Raw genomic sequence first — 18,125 nt, forward strand, 5'->3', positions numbered from 1 at the left:
TTTCCCCTTACACAGCAGAACTCTCAACAAAGTGCAAGCTTAGTGTTTACAGAATACTGCAAATACAGACTCCTTCACTTTTCTCCTCATTAACTGTACTGGAATTTCAAAATGTTAGCATAGTTAAATGTTTCTGAGAGTGTCAGTCTTTTTTTATGTTTAGTTTAATTGTTACTAAACAGCAACAGTTGCTCCTTGTAGTTTTTATCTCCCTAAACAATGACAAACACATTCAGCAGATTTTTATTTATTTTTTAAATTTTTTTGTGTCCATGTGTCCCCTCTGATCTGTACGGAGCCCCGCAGGGGACATGGGAGAAAAAAAAAATTAAGACGGACTTTTGCGAGATCTCGCAAAACAAACTCGGGATCTCGCAAAACAAACTCGGGATCTCGCAAAACAAACTCGGGATCTCGCAAAACAAACTCGGGATCTCGCAAAACAAACTCGGGATCTCGCAAAACAAACTCGGGATCTCGCAAAACAAACTCGGGATCTCGCAAAACAAACTCGGGATCTCGCAAAACAAACTCGGGATCTCGCAAAACAAACTCGGGATCTCGCAAAACAAACTCGGGATCTCGCAAAACAAACTCGGGATCTCGCAAAACAAACTCGGGATCTCGCAAAACAAACTCGGGATCTCGCAAAACAAACTCGGGATCTCGCAAAACAAACTCGGGATCTCGTTAGCTCGAAGCTAACGGGAGGTCGAGACCTACTACAGCCGGGAGGAACACTGCTTTCCCCGGCACATCGTGCCTCGACCTCCCGGTCGGCTTCAAACCGGCGTCCGAAGAATGCGGCTAAAACTTTTGCGAGATCCCGAGTTTGTTTTGCGAGATCTCGCAAAACTTTTGCGAGATTTCGCAAAAGTCCGTCTTAATTTTTTTTTTTCTCCCATGTCTCCTGGGGGGCTCCGTAGATCTGGCATTAATACGCTCTCTTCCCGTCCTATTCTTTCACTGTATTCCACTGGGTTTATCTCAAATATTACCTGTATCTTTTTCTTTCTCCTTTCTCCCTAGAAACTGCAGGTATAATCAATTGTGCAAGTATTCCATTGTGTGTTGTTATTTTTTTCTTTGTGGGAAAAGATAAGAGTTCAGTTCACTCTTTCTCATGTGAAATTTCAAATGCTCCCTCAATGAGTTTGGCAAGCTGCCGCAGCAAGGAGATGAAGGCTTTTTTGGAATCACCTTTACGCACGCTTTAATTGGATACAAACGTTTACAGCGCTGATCAGATCTGAGCGCTAGCAGAGAATCTCAGCAGTGCTCTGTCAGAATAGACTCAGGTCTCTGTGAATCAAGGGATAAAACTGTATCGACACTAATAAGTGTAGAAAAAGGGATAGCTGCCATCTGCCTTGTCATTCACCAAGTAAAGCAGAAATCCGGTAGACTTCCCTCTCCTCGCACAGGTTCTCACCCTACATCAGCTAGCACTTTCCTGAATACACAAAAACATCTGTAGCATAGTGTTAGTAACCTTTAAATAATGATGATAATAATAAAGGTTTAATCATGCTGTACAGTATGGTGTACAGTACTTTAGCACACTTAATCATCAAACTGTTTGTTTGGTCCTCGTGTAGCATTACCTACTTAGCTACTGGTCATACCACGCTAAGGTAGCAGCAGTCGTGCAGGTCTATGGATCTCAGTAAGATTGTGTTTTATTGCTTAATAACACCCCTTTTCATTTCTAATGTATAAAATCTTATTGAAATCGTGGAAGACTTTACTAAAGAACCACTTGAACATATTACATAACACCGTGTTCATCAACTTAGTGCGCACGTGTCCTTAGACGTGAGTCTGTCAGAAATCAAAGAGCCTCTGACTAAAGCTGTCAGTTTTGCATATCTCTGTTAGGAAGGATGCAATTATCCTGAAAGCATAGCATTCTTTCACAGTCATTTTCAGCATCTCTACTGAGCTTTTAAACCAACATTAAAGTGGACCTATCATGCTCATTTCCAATATCATGGGTTTTTTCAGGGTTTTTTTTTTTTTCTGGGAATCAACTAAAGTAGCTCTGCATGATTCATTTTTATCGTCATTTATCTTATGCTGGGCCGTGTTGCTGCCCATTAGCACATGCCCTGTCTGAAAAGAGCTGCTTGAATAGCAGGTGGGTGGGGCTTCTGTGTTGTTAGCCGGGGGAATATCTGACTCTGACCTCATTATTTGGAACTTTGACCATGTCTGATATGCCCGTCCAGCATTGGAAAACAAGGGAAAGCATCATGGGTCCCCTTTAAGTTTCAAACAGGTGTTTCTGCCGATGGCCTACATGACAATAGTGCTCTTAAGGATTAGTGTATACATTATATAAGTTCAGAGGGATTTGTTTTTGAAGCAGCTGACACTAAAGAGAACTGCGGTGAAGGTAGAGCGATGTTCAGAGATTCCTGTTACGACATTGGTAGAATCACACTGCTGCCCTTAGCACATCAGTGTGCTTCTACTCTAATGTTGACTCCATCAGTCATACTCTTTAAAGTCTCATGCTATTGTGCCCTTTTTTTAAGTATGTAGTCTTTAGTAGAATTTAGTCATTACTTTGTTGTCACCCTCGCCCCACCCCCCATCTTTGTTAAAGTTGACTCTGCAAAGTTTTATCGTGTGTTCACTTATTATCTCGAGGATGACTGTAATTGATTGGTAAGTGGCTGAAAGGTTTCCTCCCCTCACGCGTCGCAGAAGTAAGCCAGCACTTTTGATATTTATTATCAAAAGATGCTAATCCCGCAGCTGCAGATGCTACTTCATGTTGCACACAACACAACGCTAACGACGCTCCATGTTTCTGTTGTACTTCGAGCTTTTACATTAACAGTTCAGTCACGGCCAGAAAGCTCACACCTGCACGCGCACTTAAGTCCTCTCTCTGTTTTCCATTTGTCTCGTTTCGAAATGTACTCTTTTCTTTGCGTAACAGGAACACCTAATGCATCTGCAACTTGCTAAAATTGCTGTCGATGTTCATTCTTGCAGTTTCCATTTTATCTGTCACACATTCAGACCTTTTGTCAAACACATTCAAAGTACCTCAAACATGCAATCCTCTCCATGAGGTTTGCTGCTACATACGTGTATCGCCTTCCCTTTACAGATCTGGAACTAAGGCTCATCCTCTCCCCTCCTCCCCCCTCTTTCACCGTTTCCCCTGTTTGCTAACATCCACATGTCCTCTGTCATAAAATGTGGAGATGATTTTTAACCTGTGTTGTCGGCATTGGCTGTCTTTGCTGCTCATTGACTTGTTCCTGGGACAAAATGAACTCTCCTGCTCACTTCTCTCATTCATTTTGCAACCTCCCTCTTCTTCTCTTCAGCTACTATTGAAGCTATTGAGGCTGACGAAGGTAAATGGGTCTGGCTGCCCTCTTCTGTTGCTTCTCATGGCAATAGACAGGGGGCTGTGCTGGGTTTTCATCCATCTCGCTGGTGCTTGAATAGAGTGTGTTGGGTGTTTGGGCTAACAAATTGTGGCATAGTATTAACGGAGAAAAAGAAGTAAGTAAATTAGGAAATCCTGTGGTCACATGTTTGAAAGGGGAATGTCTTTCATAGCACAGATTTTATAATCACAAAGGTCATCTGTGATTTTGAGTGAGTGCAAAGCAAATTACACCTCGCGGTCTTCCTCGGAAATCAGCGCTAATGTAGGCCACAATCGGTTCATCCACAAAAACTCCTGCGTTAAGGATCTTCTCTGTTAGAAGTTAAAATAATCTGCATGAAACATCAAGATAAAGAGAAAATGCACATTCACACGTATATAATGTAGGAGGTGGGTATCATCAGGTCATCTGGCAGCTTTACCAAGCCTTCAGCCTATCCAGAGGGATAGACTGGACCAGCATCCTTAAAGGTCCTGAAAACCTAAAGTTTTGAGGGGTTATGTGATGCACACAAGCCAATAAAATCCTTCATTTTTAATTCATAGAAAGCTGCTTCTTAATTAATGTTGAAAAGTGCAGTATTGTGCAAAGGTCTTGAGCCGTGGCCCATTTTATATTGTTTTTGTATCGTTTCGGCAAAGAGCCAGACTATGTTTGGCAATTTTTAAGGTGGTCTGGAGCAATACTTTTCCAGGCACTCCATTTTTAGAATTAGTACCGCTGAGCTATGAATCTTTCAAGTGTAAAAAGACACCCGACGAAAGGGATGAACCAGTGTTGTGTCTACACATAACAGACAACTTATTTAAAAGCCTATTTTAAATTGTATCTTTAGGCACGTTGTTACTAGCAGCTTATCACAGAAACACACGAGATGAGTTTCAGAGCTGTTATCCAAACAACTTGGTATCTCTCACATGGTTTGCCCTTAAAAAAATTGATAAAACTGGACAAACAAGCGGTAAATCAAGACTTTTGCACAGTATTAGATCTGGCATGAACTTTTCCTAAACAAGCCTTAACTACTTCAGACCAATAGGAGAAGCACAAAGGTTATATCGCCATCATGGGTTCTGAATTTGGCCTTTCCCAAAAGCACAGGTGCTAATGTTGTGGTACTGGTACCAGTATTTTTCCACAGCAAATGTGTGCAGCAGATCTAGATAAGGCACCATGTAAGTGAAAAATAACCCCACCTTCCTGATTAAGGTTTTCACGACCTTAAAGAGGAAGTAGGTCCTGTCGAGTTATCGGTAGAGTTCACCTTGACAGGATATTGAATATCATTTTGAAGTAACACTTTATTTCCTAATGGAATATATTCCTAATGTTACCGAGGGTAATACTTTATGTGGTAAACTGCACTTGTTCTCTTATCTGGGGATTGAATGAACTTTTCCAGAGGAAGGTACTTCAATGAAATCACTCATCATAGTTTAAATGATTAATGCAATGCTCTTATCATAGCAGACAGCACGCTCCCCCTCTGCTCTGCCCTCACACAATACAATGAAGTCTTGCTATGAAAGCTCTTGATGGTTTTCCCCTTTGAAACAGCTGAAGCAGTTGTGCATTGTTGTTGCTGTTTTATTTATGTAACACCTTCCTTAGAGCTGAATCTGAATTGGTAGACGCTCCACAGGAGGCTTTGAAATCCAAATTGGACGCTCCCTAAAATCTGCTTTACTTGCATCGCCTTTGGCGCAAGAACAACCTCAACTGCGAGCTAAATAGTAGTATGCCAGCTGCTATTTACATTGAAATTGTCCAGTACTTCCTCTTTAGCCCCATAGAGGACAGTCCATTGTAGTGTCCAGACTCTTCTCTGCTTCTCTCTCCATGTGGATCCTCTGTGGCCCTGCTGTGTCGTGTTCTTTCCTCTGAGCTGCTAATAACCTGTGTCTGACCTGTGCTATGCAGCAACACAACTACGCTACCCATCACACCGTCCTCTCCACAATCCCCAATTTGTCCTCTTAAATCAAATCCCCTCCTCCCCTTGTCATACCCCCATTCTAGTAAGAAGGGTTTTCTTATTTACAACCATAGTATTAATCACCCTCAGTCTGTATGAAAGGTGGAAGTAACAAAATGTTTTTTAAAAAGTGCTGAAATAGAACTCAAGCTGAATATTGGAACGATTCGTTCTTGTAATACTTAAAGTATCCATCGACTTGAATGAAACAGCCTTGAATTGCTGGTTTTATTAATGTCATTGGTGTTTCTTTGCATATTTAAAGGGTTTTATCTTCATTATTCAGTTTAGTTCACTCAGTTTTGTATCATATTGCAACTTCCACCCATCATAACCTCCAGTCAACCTTCAATTGCTGCATGCTTCAAGCAGACTAAACAAGTCGTTAGCACCCCAAGTTCCTTTGATAGTGTCTTTGTACGTGAGCTCAGTCTCAACGTGGTTTCTATTTTGTGGAAGTGAATGTCTCAGTGGGCTCCACTCTAGTGTTTCTTTTTCTCCTCCCTTTATTCTTTTCTTGTCTCTTTGATCATTTCTCCCCCTTCCCTTTTGTCGTTACAAAAGCTGTGTTGTGATGGGGTGACCTGGATGTTTGGGGTCTTCAGGTGTTCCGCGATACGGCTGCGTTGAGATTTTGGTTAATATCGGTCACATTCTTAACTTTTAACATGCGCAAAAAAGCATGACAAGATGGCCACGAGATGGTCTGCTATCACGGATATTGTTGGCACAGTGAAAACCTGTCGACCCTGATGTCAGGAAGTGCCCTTTGTAGAGTTAGAAGGAATATGTAATCGTTTCATCTGTCAAGCGGCATTATCACATAAGTTATATCCGTGTGTTGTCACATTATCAAATTGCTTAAATACTTTCATATTGCGTTCATGCCTTATTAAACCATTAATCGTTTAAAATGCTGCACGACAAATACTGTTTTCCATGAAAAACACAAACAAGTAACAGTGGTTGAAGACTTTGTCTGGCCTCATGAATAGCAAAGATTCTTCTCACTTCATTCATCTTCAACCCAAAGAAAGTTCAACTTTTAGAATCTTTTTATTTCCTGGGTGGAGTCACAAGAGAAGATTCATAACACTCGTGATTCTCAGTCACAGCTAGCTACTTCAGCTTAACACCCAGCAAAGCACTAATGTGCACAAACTTTGACCTGCCTGGTATCCACTTATAACTCATAGAAATTATTAATAGAAGCCAAAAAAACAATATTTTGTACTAGCCTGTAAACATTCCTTTGGTAGGCTCCTTTGATTGCCTCGCTTTTGGTTCCACGCTCAAGGGGCGGAAGTTTAACGCTTTACAGTCGGCTCCATAGTGTAGTGGTTAACACATTTGCCAAACATGCAAAAGATGCATGGTTCTAGTCAGGAGGAGATTATCAAAATCCCTTGAAGAGTTGTATCAAAAAGGACAGCTTGGATAGAAATATGAGGATATTGACACTTTGCAAACAAGGTAGCAGCCAAAAGAAACAAAAGAAAGAAGCTAAGCTAACCAGATTTAATGGGCAGGATTTTTTGTTTTTTGTTTTTTTTTTTAAATCTTCTCATGTGACCCCACCCAAGAAAGCAAGTATTTCTGTTTTCCAAACCTACAAGTGTGTCTGGAGAGATCGACGCCATGCACTTATCATATCAGAGATCGCCTTTAGATATTCAGTTTTCATGGATTAAATGTAACTGAACTAGCCAGCAGCTCATCAGGTGATCAGGTGCAGCCTCTGTTGTCACTTTCTCAGTAAAACAATTTTTTTTCTCTCACAATTTCAAGAGCAAAGCAAATATAATCAAATTTGGTGATTCACGGGTGAATGTGAGCGTGACCCCCACCCCTTCCACCCCCATTCTTTTAATCATTTAAACTCTACACCATATAAAATCACTCCTAACTCTCTTCCCCCCCCCCCCTCCCTACCCTTATTTCCTGCATCTCAACAGCAATCAAAGGCTTCTCGCCTCAGCACAAGATCACTAGCTTCGAAGAGGCCAAGGGCCTGGACCGCATCAACGAGAGGATGCCTCCGCGGCGAGACGCCCTGCCTTCTGACGCCAGCCTCAACTCTCTCAACAAGGCCCTGTCCTCGGAGACCAACGGCACAGATGCCAAGGGGAGCACCAGCAGCGGCAGCAACATCCAGTGAAGGCCCAGCAGCAAGGCGCCACCTTGGCCGACGGGGCTGCCTCGCCCCCCAGCCTCATCGCGACCCGCCACCACAGAAAAGGGGCAGAGGGTGAAGGTGTGGGATGGAGGAGGAGAAGGAGTGATGGAATGTGGAGGGGGGAGGCATCTATGGCTCATAACGGGGGGACATCTCACTTGCTAGTCTTTGGATATGCCTTCAAAATATTAGTTCATAGTCAAATCTGCTAAGTTATTGCCAGGTCACATTTCTGAAGGGTCAGGCCGTAACCGCGCTTGATTCACCTCCACACCACAGTATGTCAGAGAGGGAGAGAACGATGGGGGAGAGAAAGAGAGATCGAGATCTTAAAGGTGGTTCAGTTTCTTGTTTTTCTTTTTTTTTCTTTCTTGAAAGACCCTTGCTCATTTACACCGAAACGGAAAGTCGTTTAACTTCTTACTAACTATCGTACGTTTACAAAAATACAGCACTAAAAAGGACAGAACATGAGATAATGTTTTTAACATATAAGGGTGTACAAACTAAATAAGGACTATTTATTGATAACTTTTTGTTTTGCTACTCTTATAAAATAGCTCTGAAATTAATTAGGCAGTCTTAAAAAAAAGAAAAGAATGTTGCAATGTTGTGGAAATGCCAAATAATGGAACGTTTTATGGTTTTGTACATATTATGCTTACCTCAGGTTCTTTTGGTGTGTGCTTTGACCTGATTTTTCTGTATAATGGCTAAATAACTCAGTAATGAATACCTATTTTCTTGAGTTTCATAACTGGAATTTACACTTAACCTATCTATCATTTGCAGATATGTTTATTTTTTGTCTCTTTTGGAAGGGGGGAGGGGGGGAGGGTAGATTTATTGTGGCTTGCTGGAAATGAGTGTTATTTTTTTTTCTCTTTTTAAGTATTGCGAACAAAGTAAAAATAGAGAAACTATATTGTGTAAAAAAGAAAAGGAAAAAAGAATACAATAAAGTGTCTGCCTATGCATGTTTTATAAAAAAAAAATCAAACAAAAGGAAATAGAACATCTGAAAACTTTGGCTGTGGAGGCCTGTTTTGAAATATATTGCGCTTTAGTGAACATATACTGGAAACGTATAACTGCATACTTTCAATTAACACCACGATGCTCTATGCCTTCTTTTTTTGTAATTGAAGCATTTAATTATCTATGATGGATGAGAAATGAAATTTTTAACCTGCGCTTGTAAGTGCACACAGTCCAATTAAGCATGTTTGACAATTCTTGTGAGGTGTGTGGTTACATGTGGAACTCCAAAATGCATGATTAGCTGTTTGTGTCATATAACAGGTGAATCGGTTTTGTTTTGTTTTTGTAAATGTGCCACAGAAAGTGTAATTTGATTATTATTATTATTATTATGACTATTATTTGGACCTCTGCTTTGTATATCAGTTACAGGTTTGATACTGCTCAATACTTTAAGATGAAACGAGGAAAAAACAAACTTAGATCTTTTTTAAGAACTGCTTTAAGTGCCCAAGTAATTCACTACACGACATGAAGCCTTGCTTTTGTAATTTAACTTCAAAACTGTTGGCAGATGAGGCATGCACTTGCAACTATGAAAAGTATTTTATATAACTGTTCAATAAAAATGTGCATGAATTTCAACTTGAAATGAACCTGAATCCCCTGTGTGTGTGGTGAATGTGTGCGTGAGCGCCTGAAAACCGATAGAAGTCATCGTCATATATGGTTTCATATGAGTTCAGTGTGATTCTCCTCTACAGCTCCAGTCAAACACAGCTTGGCTCAAAGCGCTGCAGTATGTAAATAGGAAATTGCTACTTGGCAGTTCCTCAGCAAAGGTGTTTCCTCTTTATCAACCTCAGTGACTTCTTTGATTAAACTCGGGAGGCTAAGCTCAAACATAATGACTGTGCATAATCACACTTGTTTTTGAGAACAGGGATCTGCAGCCTTGTTTCTTTTTTAAATACATGCAACTGCCACTTTATTAGCTACGCCCGAGTTGGACCCTGAGGTGTTGAAAACATTCCTCAGATTGATGTGACAGCATGGCTGCACATCCATGATGCGGCTCTCTGGTTTGCGCCACATCTCAGAGGTGCTCTTCTGGATTGAGATCTGGTGACTGGAGGCCATTCGAGTAGAACGAACTCGCTGTCACGTTCAAAAGAAGTTTGAGATGACCTGAGAAGGAAGCCGTCAAAGGATGGGTGCGCTTTAATTAGTAAGCAACAGGTAGGCTTGTGACTTTTAAACAGTGAGGGAATTGATACAAAGGGGCCCAAAGTCAATATCTCAAACACATTACACCACCAGCAACCTGAACTCCTCATACAAGTCAGGATGGAGCCATGCTTTTATGCTGCTTATGCCAAATTCTGATCCTTGCATCCAAATGCAGCATGAGCTCGAGACGACACTTTGCAGTAGCAGTTCTTAGCTGATGGGAGTGATGTTCTGCATACCTTTCTTGTAACAAGTGGTTATATATTAGCAATAGTGCTGCCTTCCTATCAGCTAGAAGAAGCCTGGTCATTCCCCTCTGACCTCTGGAGTCAACAAGATATCTCCACCCAACTGCTAACTGCATATTTTCTCTTTTTAGGCCACTTTCCTTAAACACTAGAGATGGTTGTGTGGGAAAGTCCCAAACAGCAGTTTCTTAAATACTCATACCAACCAGCCTGCCAAGGACAAACACATTAAATTAAACAAACACTTCAATCACTTTTCTTCCTCATTCTGATGATTGATTTGAAGTCCAGTGAGTCATTGTGAGCATGTCAACAGGTCTAAACGCACTGAGCTGCTGCCACGTGATTGGCTGATTACACATTTGTATTGACGAGGAACTGAATAGGTGTACCGAATGAAGTGATCGGTGTGTGCATGTACATTAGGTTGCAGTTGAAGTTTACATTTAATTTTGGAAATGTCAGGCTTTCTGAAAATGTGTTGGGAAAATATGTTACAGCTATTTCTATTTTATTGTCAGTGGAAAAAAACAATTTCTAATTAGTAAAACAAACATTTAAGTCATTCTATATTTTAGCTAAGAAGTCCACTTCTCGTGTGCGTGTCTCAAGTGTCTTTCTTTTGGACCTCCTTTCAGTTATTAAACACAATGTTTAAATGAAAGGAAGTAAAGTCTGGCATCCTGTTTTTTGGGAGGGCCCAAAAAACAGCAGTTTGGTTTTGTTGGGGGTGGGGGGGTGGGGATAGGGTAGGAAACAATATGATATAACAATTTTTTTTTTTTTTTTTTTTAAAGTTTTTTCAAGTAAAACGTTTCAAGTAAAAACGGGCAGTGTTCAAAAGTGAAGAACTCATTTCGTCTTTGATTATAACCTCACTCTGTATAAAAATCCAAACTCATTTTGTGATGCTTTTGCAAAGAAACAGCTGTCTTGACTTTATGCATCGGTCGATGTGCGAGTGTGTGTTACCACCAACACGCCTGGACAACAGGTTTTGTGAAGACATTGTTTAACAAATAGTGGAGAATGGCTGGCTTCTCAGCAGCTCCTCTGGGCTGTCAGGTCTTTGTCATCAGTTCCAGTCATTATTTACCAATCTGATTCTATCTCTCAGTTGAACTGTGTAGTATGTTAATGGTTTCCAATGGATTAAGGCTTGCAATGTCACCACTATCAAAATTTACCACAGTTACTTCACTTACGCACAGCTCTGGCTCAGTGTAACTACTTTTTTAAAGATCTAATCTCATCTGTTTTGTCCGATTCTGCTCCATTCACTCTCCGTGAGGTCTCTCCAGTCTCCTTCACCCTCGTTAAGTGGTGTCAGAGCAGGAAAAAATAAGCAATGGGAGTTGCCTTTGGGTTCCACCACATTATACAAAACTGACATGATTGTTAAATAGACCCAGAATTGAGCCAAGTGCCTGCCTTGTGTTAGTCTCTACATCCACCCAGTTTACGTCAGGAAGGGAAGCCAGTGTATTTCCTCCCCTTCTCTATCTAAAGGAAGTGCCAAAATAAGCATCAGCAGCGGAGCACCCAGGCTTGGACACCTTTCACACGGGCCACTCGAAGGGAGACGTTTAAGGAGTTCACAGCTGCAGAATCGCCATGAAGTCCGTCAGGGTTTTTGCTGTCCTGCTTCTAGCATCTGCCCATGTCTTCACACAAGGTAGGGCGATCATTCACAATGGCTACAGCTTGATCACATGCTGATAGAAGTCTTCAGCACTCTTTAATAGTTAGCAACAACCCTGTTTCTGTGATTTATAGTAAAACTAAACGTAGTAGGCTTTCTATCAAGATGACCGCCTCCATAGTTGTGTTCTGTTTTGGTTTGAGCACTGGTTAATGGTTCTTCCCTTTAACCCATGCGTTTCCCCCTTGGTGTGTGCAATGATAAAGATCACAGCGATGGTCAAAAGTCACTTACGTTACTTTAAGGACATCCACTCAGACTATTTTTGCTTATCCAAGGGAGATAAACTTGGAGCACATTTTTATGTGATTGTGTTTCTATGCCTCCAAATCTTAACGGAGACCTTCAAACTAACAAGTCTGACAATTTGTTTCTGATTTTTGCGAGTGAACAGATGTTAGATACAAGTCAGAACCTCTGGCATGAAAAGCACCAGAGTGCCACATGGCTACTGACTTGTTTTTTTTTTTCATTCTGCAGAAACAAAAGAACTTGAAAGCTTGTCTGTGCCGAGCAGATAGGTGATCTAACAGCAGATAGGCAGTGAGAACCAAACCGCCCCCTCTATCACAGAGACAGCAGATTATTGTCCTGAGCCTGACAGATCCCAGGTGACAGCCAATCTTCTTCCAAGGTTTAAGCGGTAAACAAGCTGGAGGAAACGCCCACGCCTGGGCCATTAGAATTATCTGTGTGAGATTTTGTTCCGCGACACATAAGGAAAAGTGTGGGCCTGGTAGGATCCGAAACTCTCTGATGCTGGCAAATCTTTAGCTTTTGATCTTTAAACTTGCTTGAAATACTTGAGGCTTGACTTGGATTTGTTTACATGATTAAAGGACTGAAAAGGCCACGATGCGTCGCAAACAATTTACACATACTTAACATTTAACTTTACCTCGATTTACTAGCAGGAACTTAAACAACTCTCTGAATGATCCAACATACCGAAGACTCGCCTCGTACTCTTCCTTTAACAACTCAATGACCTGACTTGAGACTTGCCTTAAATACTTTAGAGTTATGTCTGGCAGGGAGACTTGATTTTCCTTCCTGACCAGATTCATGAAAAACAGTCTGATCTTTGTGCGGTCAGAGCAGAAACGTCCTGTTAGCCATCAAGCAGCCGGACTGCAGTGAAATGCACTGAATGAAATCGTGATTGACAGCAGGAAGCTTAACACGGGTCGGGGAGCAACAATTGTATATGTCTGGGACAGGATGCAGCTTCACACTGCTGCGACACTTGGGGCAGAGGATATCCACCTCGACATGCCGTAATCTCCTTCTCTATCTAGACTTTTCACCCCCTGTCTGACATGTTTGACCCTCGGTCGTCTCAGAAGCTGGCCTTTAAAGTAGCGCCAAACAGCCACGACGCAGGATGGCGGTCAGAGCTTGTAAAGCAAGCCTGTGACTCAGTGAGCAAAACTGGGCATAAATATCTTTACAGTTTCAACCAAGGATACACAAGTAATAACTTACTGTAATAACAAAAAGGAAATATTAACCATTTCCTTTCTCAGTTGAGTATTTTTAAAAAGGTTTGTGCACATTGGAAAAGAACAGCAACATGTCACTTAAGTTTTGTGACTTGTAACGATGACAAGTGAATTCATTGTTGGCGGCACGGTGTTCAGCAGAGACAAAGAATACCATCGCTTCCGTCACTTCCGATCGAGGAAGTGACGGAAGCGACTTCAGATGGAGCCAAAGAATTCCATTCCCATGAGTAATTATGAGAAATGCAGGGTTACCAAAGCAACCACAACCCAAAATCTTCAATGGAGACCATACAGGTGGACAATATAAGCTGTAGCCACTGCTGCACCACCCGTTAGTCAGTAAAATCCTGCTGTGAAACCTCAAGCTGAGCATTTCTGCTGGAGCCATCTTTCTGTTTCATACCCTGACGTGGCGAGTGAGGGCCTGATCTGATGGTGAAACCAAAGACTGTACATAAAAGATAGACATACCTTCCAGCGGATGCAGAAATACCTTAAATCTGGATCGCAGAGAACAATCCAACCAAAGAAGGCACTCAGGGACGTTACAAGACAGACATGCAGACAAAGATTTTGAGTTTTTAGATGCAATGAGTTCAACAGTGAGCTGGTGTCGGTTGTAGATTTTCTCTGGATAGATAACAAAGTGTGTTAATCTCTCTTGTAACCTCTCCACAATCACATATATCTTTAAATAACCACCAAAAGACTTTTATGTGGATCTAATCAAATCATTTTCCTTAACTTCCTTCATGATTTCTTCATACCACACAGAAAATGAGTCACACCAAACCTCAACCACAACAAAAGCACCAGGACCGGCAACAGTTCCAACAATAACAACAAAAACGACAACAGCAAAGGCAATAACAGCAGCACCTCCCTCTCCTCCTACAGATACGACCACATCTCCTCTGGATCGTGAGTGTTTCTTAAAGCCCTCTTCCAAATTTCTTTGCATTTCACTTTGCTTTATTGTCCTGTTTCATGGAATTTACATGCATCTCCTGAGCACGAAAACGGTTTCTCAAAGCTCACCTTAAAACCATTTTTAGGACACACCTGTAGATGTAGAAGCACGGTTTGTGACCTTAAACTGCATACTGGAGTACTTGTAAAGACATTTAAAATACGGTGGATTTAAAGGTAATAAATAATATACTGTAGTAAAAGGGGGAAAAAAGGGACAAGATGGTGTGCTTTTAAAAACAAGCTAGTTTGGGCTAAAGACTGCTTGTTTATTTTATCGTCAAGCTCCAACAGATTTTCCTACAAACCTTCATTACATTCTGTTTTCTAGGAGACACGCCTAAAGCCAATACTACGTTACCTACTACTACTACTGCTGCTGCTGCTGCTGCTACATCCACATCCGCCCAGAATGACTCTTTGACTACTGAACTAGTGAACAAGACAAGCATTGGAAGTAAGGCTCTGTATAATTTTATATGACATATGTGGTTTGTTGAAGGGTTTCTACATGTGCTTTAGTACAGAGACGATTTAAATGAACTTCATTTTGCATTCAGAAATAAAGTGTAACAATGTATATGGAAGGCAGTTTGACATAGATACTTTTAACATATTTCATGAGGTTTTTTCTTTTTTATCAGCCCCCACTGATGTCTCTCAGAGTGAGCATTCTGATGGCCAAAGCAGAGCAGGTCAAGGTAAGTGTGGCACGTGTGAGCTCCTCAGTGATAGGCATAGGTTTCTTCACTTGTTTTCTGAACAAGTTGTGATGTGTCATATCGTGTCGTGTTGTGTTATATGTAGTGCCGACGTAGGACAGTTTTTCCAATTTCATTGTACTACTGTACTATGTATGACTGTGCAATGACAATAAAGAGTTATCTTATCTTATCTTATCTTATCTTATCTTATCTTAACAGATGAGACCGATCCTGCCCAGGACTTAGGTACACAATAAAATAAAATGTGATCATGCGATTTTTTTTAAAGCATTAAAAACACATCAAACAACTAAAACAGTTTGTTTTTCAAATGAAACAACGCTGCTCTTTACTGTCCACAGGTACCACTCCTCCTGCCCCAGGTACAGTACTGTTTGTATCGACATGATTGTTTGCCTCCCTCTCTTTCTTTTTCCTTCTGTGCTCTCTTCTCTTATTGATAACCATCCTTCAGCACTTCCTTGTTGAAAATGTTGAAATTAAAAGAAATCCCCAAACAGCTCCACACATTATAATTGAAACCAGAACCGTCTTTGAGTAAAAAAAAAAAAAATTTAGTTAATTTATGAAATATATAAATAAATAATGAATTTAAATGTGACAGGACAACAAAACACCACTGACTCTCAAAGCAGATCTTCAAGGACATCATCACCTCCCACTAAAGGAACCCCTCAGGAGAACAGTCCCGGTAAGTGATCCTGTGTACAGTGAGCTAAACGTGAGGTCATGAATGGACATCCCAACCGTGTTTAATCAAATCAAAATGTGTGTCGTTGAAAGGTTCTCAGGCGGGTCAAACAGAGGAGAAATCAGCAGGTAACAAAGCTAATCAGTCTGACTTTGCACACCAGCGATGCAGCAGCTGCAGCCTCTCACAGCTGAATCTGTACGGAGGACCAAAGCTGCCAATAAAAATATAGACACTAAATAAATGGTATATGATTAAACGCTAGCAACAAGTAAATGTAGATATTCATTCATTCATTTCATTTTCACTGAGTCATATTGAATGATCTTGATATGTAACTCTTCTGGTCCTCCATATGATTGACTTGTAATCTAGAGATGAAGATGAATGCATAGACTGTGAGTATCGTTTGTTAAATAAAAACCTTGAACTTGAAAGCACAAAAAGCTTCAGAGCAAAGAAAAAAAAAGGAAAACAGAAAACTAGTGTCCTACTGGGGATTACGCTATCAGCAACACCGCAAGCAATTTGGGATTCCTGATTACATATATCTGATGTGTGGGCAAAAAAATACACAGTAATTACTGAGATTCCCATTTGCCCAGCCCACTGACTCTGCCACCTCAGAGGGCTGAATCATTCCACTGCGGGGCTCCAAAACCTTTAAAATAGCCCAATCCAATAAAATCTTGTTTTAAAAAAGGTCACATATTATGTTGACAGACTTTAAAACATTTTTTTTTACTTTTTAATGATTTGGGGGATAAAACTCTGCACTGCAATGCAGAGTCCATGTAGAAGGGCCGTTAAAGGTCGAAAGTCCAAACTGCGTGGTTCTGCAGCTGCTACATCACTGCTCTGCCCTTTGGTTAGACGCAAATGTGGAAGACGCACGTCACACCAGATGGATACTGATGGCCGTGTCCTTCGTGTTCCCCTCCCCCAGATAAAAAGCTGTGGTGGCTTGTGTTGCCCGCCATCCTGGCCGCAGCTGCTATCGCCATCGTCCTCAAATTCAAATCCAAGAAAGTCCACAACCCCACAGGTACATGCTCTGCCAGGACGCCCATGCACGAGTGCTTACACTGGGATTTATGATTTGAAAAATTATTTTAATTCAAACAAGCATGTGTGCTTATCATTGCCTTCTGTTGTCTTCTGCTGAACAGAAACCGTCGACACTGGAACTGAGAAGTGAGTTTGATATTAAAAGATCAGACAGATTATGCCATTTTCAGGGTGTGTGAAGAAAAGCCAAACATTTATCTCTTTAAAACCCTTCACAGCGCATCTTTCCAGAGAGCTGAGAACAGCAAGGATGGCGTCATGCTCCTCGGAGTTAAATCATCAGGAAGAGAAGAGAACGGTGAGCCGCCTTCCCTCTATTTCCTGCAGCGGGTTCCTCCCGACTTCCCTCTGTTTGCGCATTCTTCCATCACTTGGTGAAACTGTTTCTCCAGACACCGAATTTCAATTATCCCAGGGAAGTGCTGGGCTTTTAATATCCTCATTGTACTGTATGGGCTTCTGGGGCTTTAGCTAGGCAGCAGAAGGTGTTTCCTGTGATTTCGCGCCCCCCGCCCTCAAACAAGCAGCAGGGCTTGAAAGATAGGGACATCCTAACATAAACGCAGATTATTTTGGACGCGACCTATTGTGCACTGAGTAAATGTCAGCGTGGCCCCACATGCTACGGAGGCGTGCGTGCGTAAAGGCACGAGCACATCCACGGGCGCGCATGTCAAGCATAGTTTGCGCACACACCCTAAGTTACCCCTTCACCCCACCTACTATAAAACACAAGTTGGCCAACGAATGCAATGCCTTCCTTCCCAGTCAGGCCTGCATGCCTTTGGCAGGGAAATGGAATAACGCTTCAGGAATTCTGATGAGGAAAAAAAAGAAGGGTTTGTTTTGTTGCAGGCTGCTGGTGCGGAGCTTTAAAACAGCAAACGCAATAAGATGAAAATCACAATTTAACGGCCTTTTTGACTTTTCAGGTTGGAAAATCAGTTTTATGAATTGCTCCTGTTCTTTTGTGTGTTTCAGCTGAAGCCAGATAAGAAGAGTCACCATCGCCGCCCACACACTGATGGTCTGAGAAAGCTGTTTCGATCCTAGGTCTCCTTTTTTTGAGCTGTAATGAAATATTTTTTTTTTTTTAAAAATTTTAATAAAAGATACTTTCAAGTGTGATTCTGTATGCAGAGAGCAGTTTTATGAAGTAGGGCGTGTGACTGCGATGATAAATCTTAAAACAAATGAACTTGATCTCAAAAGTAAGGACTGCAAAGCTCATCTAAAGAAGCTGACGCCACCTATTAAATGACAGTGGTGACTTATTATTTATGCAGCCTTTATTTGCACTCGGTGCAAACTACTGCCGCAAACATGTTTCCTGTGTAGTGACCCCAGATCCTTCACGTTAGTCTTATCATACGCTTTATAACTCTGTAATCATCCTTTCGTTACCTTCTTATCTGCCATTTACTTTTTACTTGCCTTGAGCC

At 41.3% G+C, this 18,125-nt stretch overlaps 2 protein-coding genes across 6 annotated transcripts in view; both read left to right on the forward strand.

Annotated features, from left to right (window-relative positions):
• LOC146715075 (protein phosphatase 3 catalytic subunit alpha) overlaps positions 1 to 9,190 on the forward strand; it is a 66,724-nt gene extending 57,534 nt beyond the window's left edge. For 2 of the 4 annotated variants that reach the window (XM_085451494.1, XM_085451495.1), the window contains 2 exons: positions 3,345 to 3,374; positions 7,344 to 9,190. In XM_085451494.1, coding sequence (XP_085307620.1) covers positions 3,345 to 3,374; positions 7,344 to 7,546 — 233 coding nt within the window. In that variant the 3' untranslated portion in view covers positions 7,547 to 9,190. The remainder of the gene's footprint in view (positions 1 to 3,344; positions 3,375 to 7,343) is intronic. The other 2 variants (XM_085451496.1, XM_085451497.1) reach the window with 1 other exon arrangement.
• A 2,234-nt stretch (positions 9,191 to 11,424) lies between these two features.
• LOC146715076 (uncharacterized) lies at positions 11,425 to 17,773 on the forward strand. 2 transcript variants are annotated; one of them, XM_085451498.1, is made up of 12 exons: positions 11,426 to 11,698; positions 14,005 to 14,151; positions 14,531 to 14,656; positions 14,844 to 14,900; positions 15,123 to 15,149; positions 15,266 to 15,286; positions 15,529 to 15,615; positions 15,708 to 15,743; positions 16,562 to 16,660; positions 16,785 to 16,809; positions 16,902 to 16,981; positions 17,665 to 17,773. In XM_085451498.1, exons 1-12 carry the CDS (start codon positions 11,638 to 11,640, stop codon positions 17,676 to 17,678), a joined length of 780 nt encoding a protein of 259 aa, XP_085307624.1. In that variant the 5' UTR covers positions 11,426 to 11,637; the 3' UTR covers positions 17,679 to 17,773. The 2 variants fall into 2 exon arrangements, with proteins under 2 accessions (XP_085307626.1, XP_085307624.1); XM_085451500.1 differs by lacking the exon at positions 15,123 to 15,149 and having other exon boundaries at positions 11,425 to 11,698.
• The last annotated feature ends 352 nt before the right edge of the window (positions 17,774 to 18,125 follow it).

The sequence above is a fragment of the Copadichromis virginalis genome, linkage group LG3 (genome assembly GCF_057382275.1).
Source record: "Copadichromis virginalis isolate Kocher_CV1m ecotype Utaka linkage group LG3, C_Virginalis_male_GT1.1, whole genome shotgun sequence".
In the NCBI taxonomy this organism is placed as follows: domain Eukaryota; kingdom Metazoa; phylum Chordata; class Actinopteri; order Cichliformes; family Cichlidae; genus Copadichromis; species Copadichromis virginalis.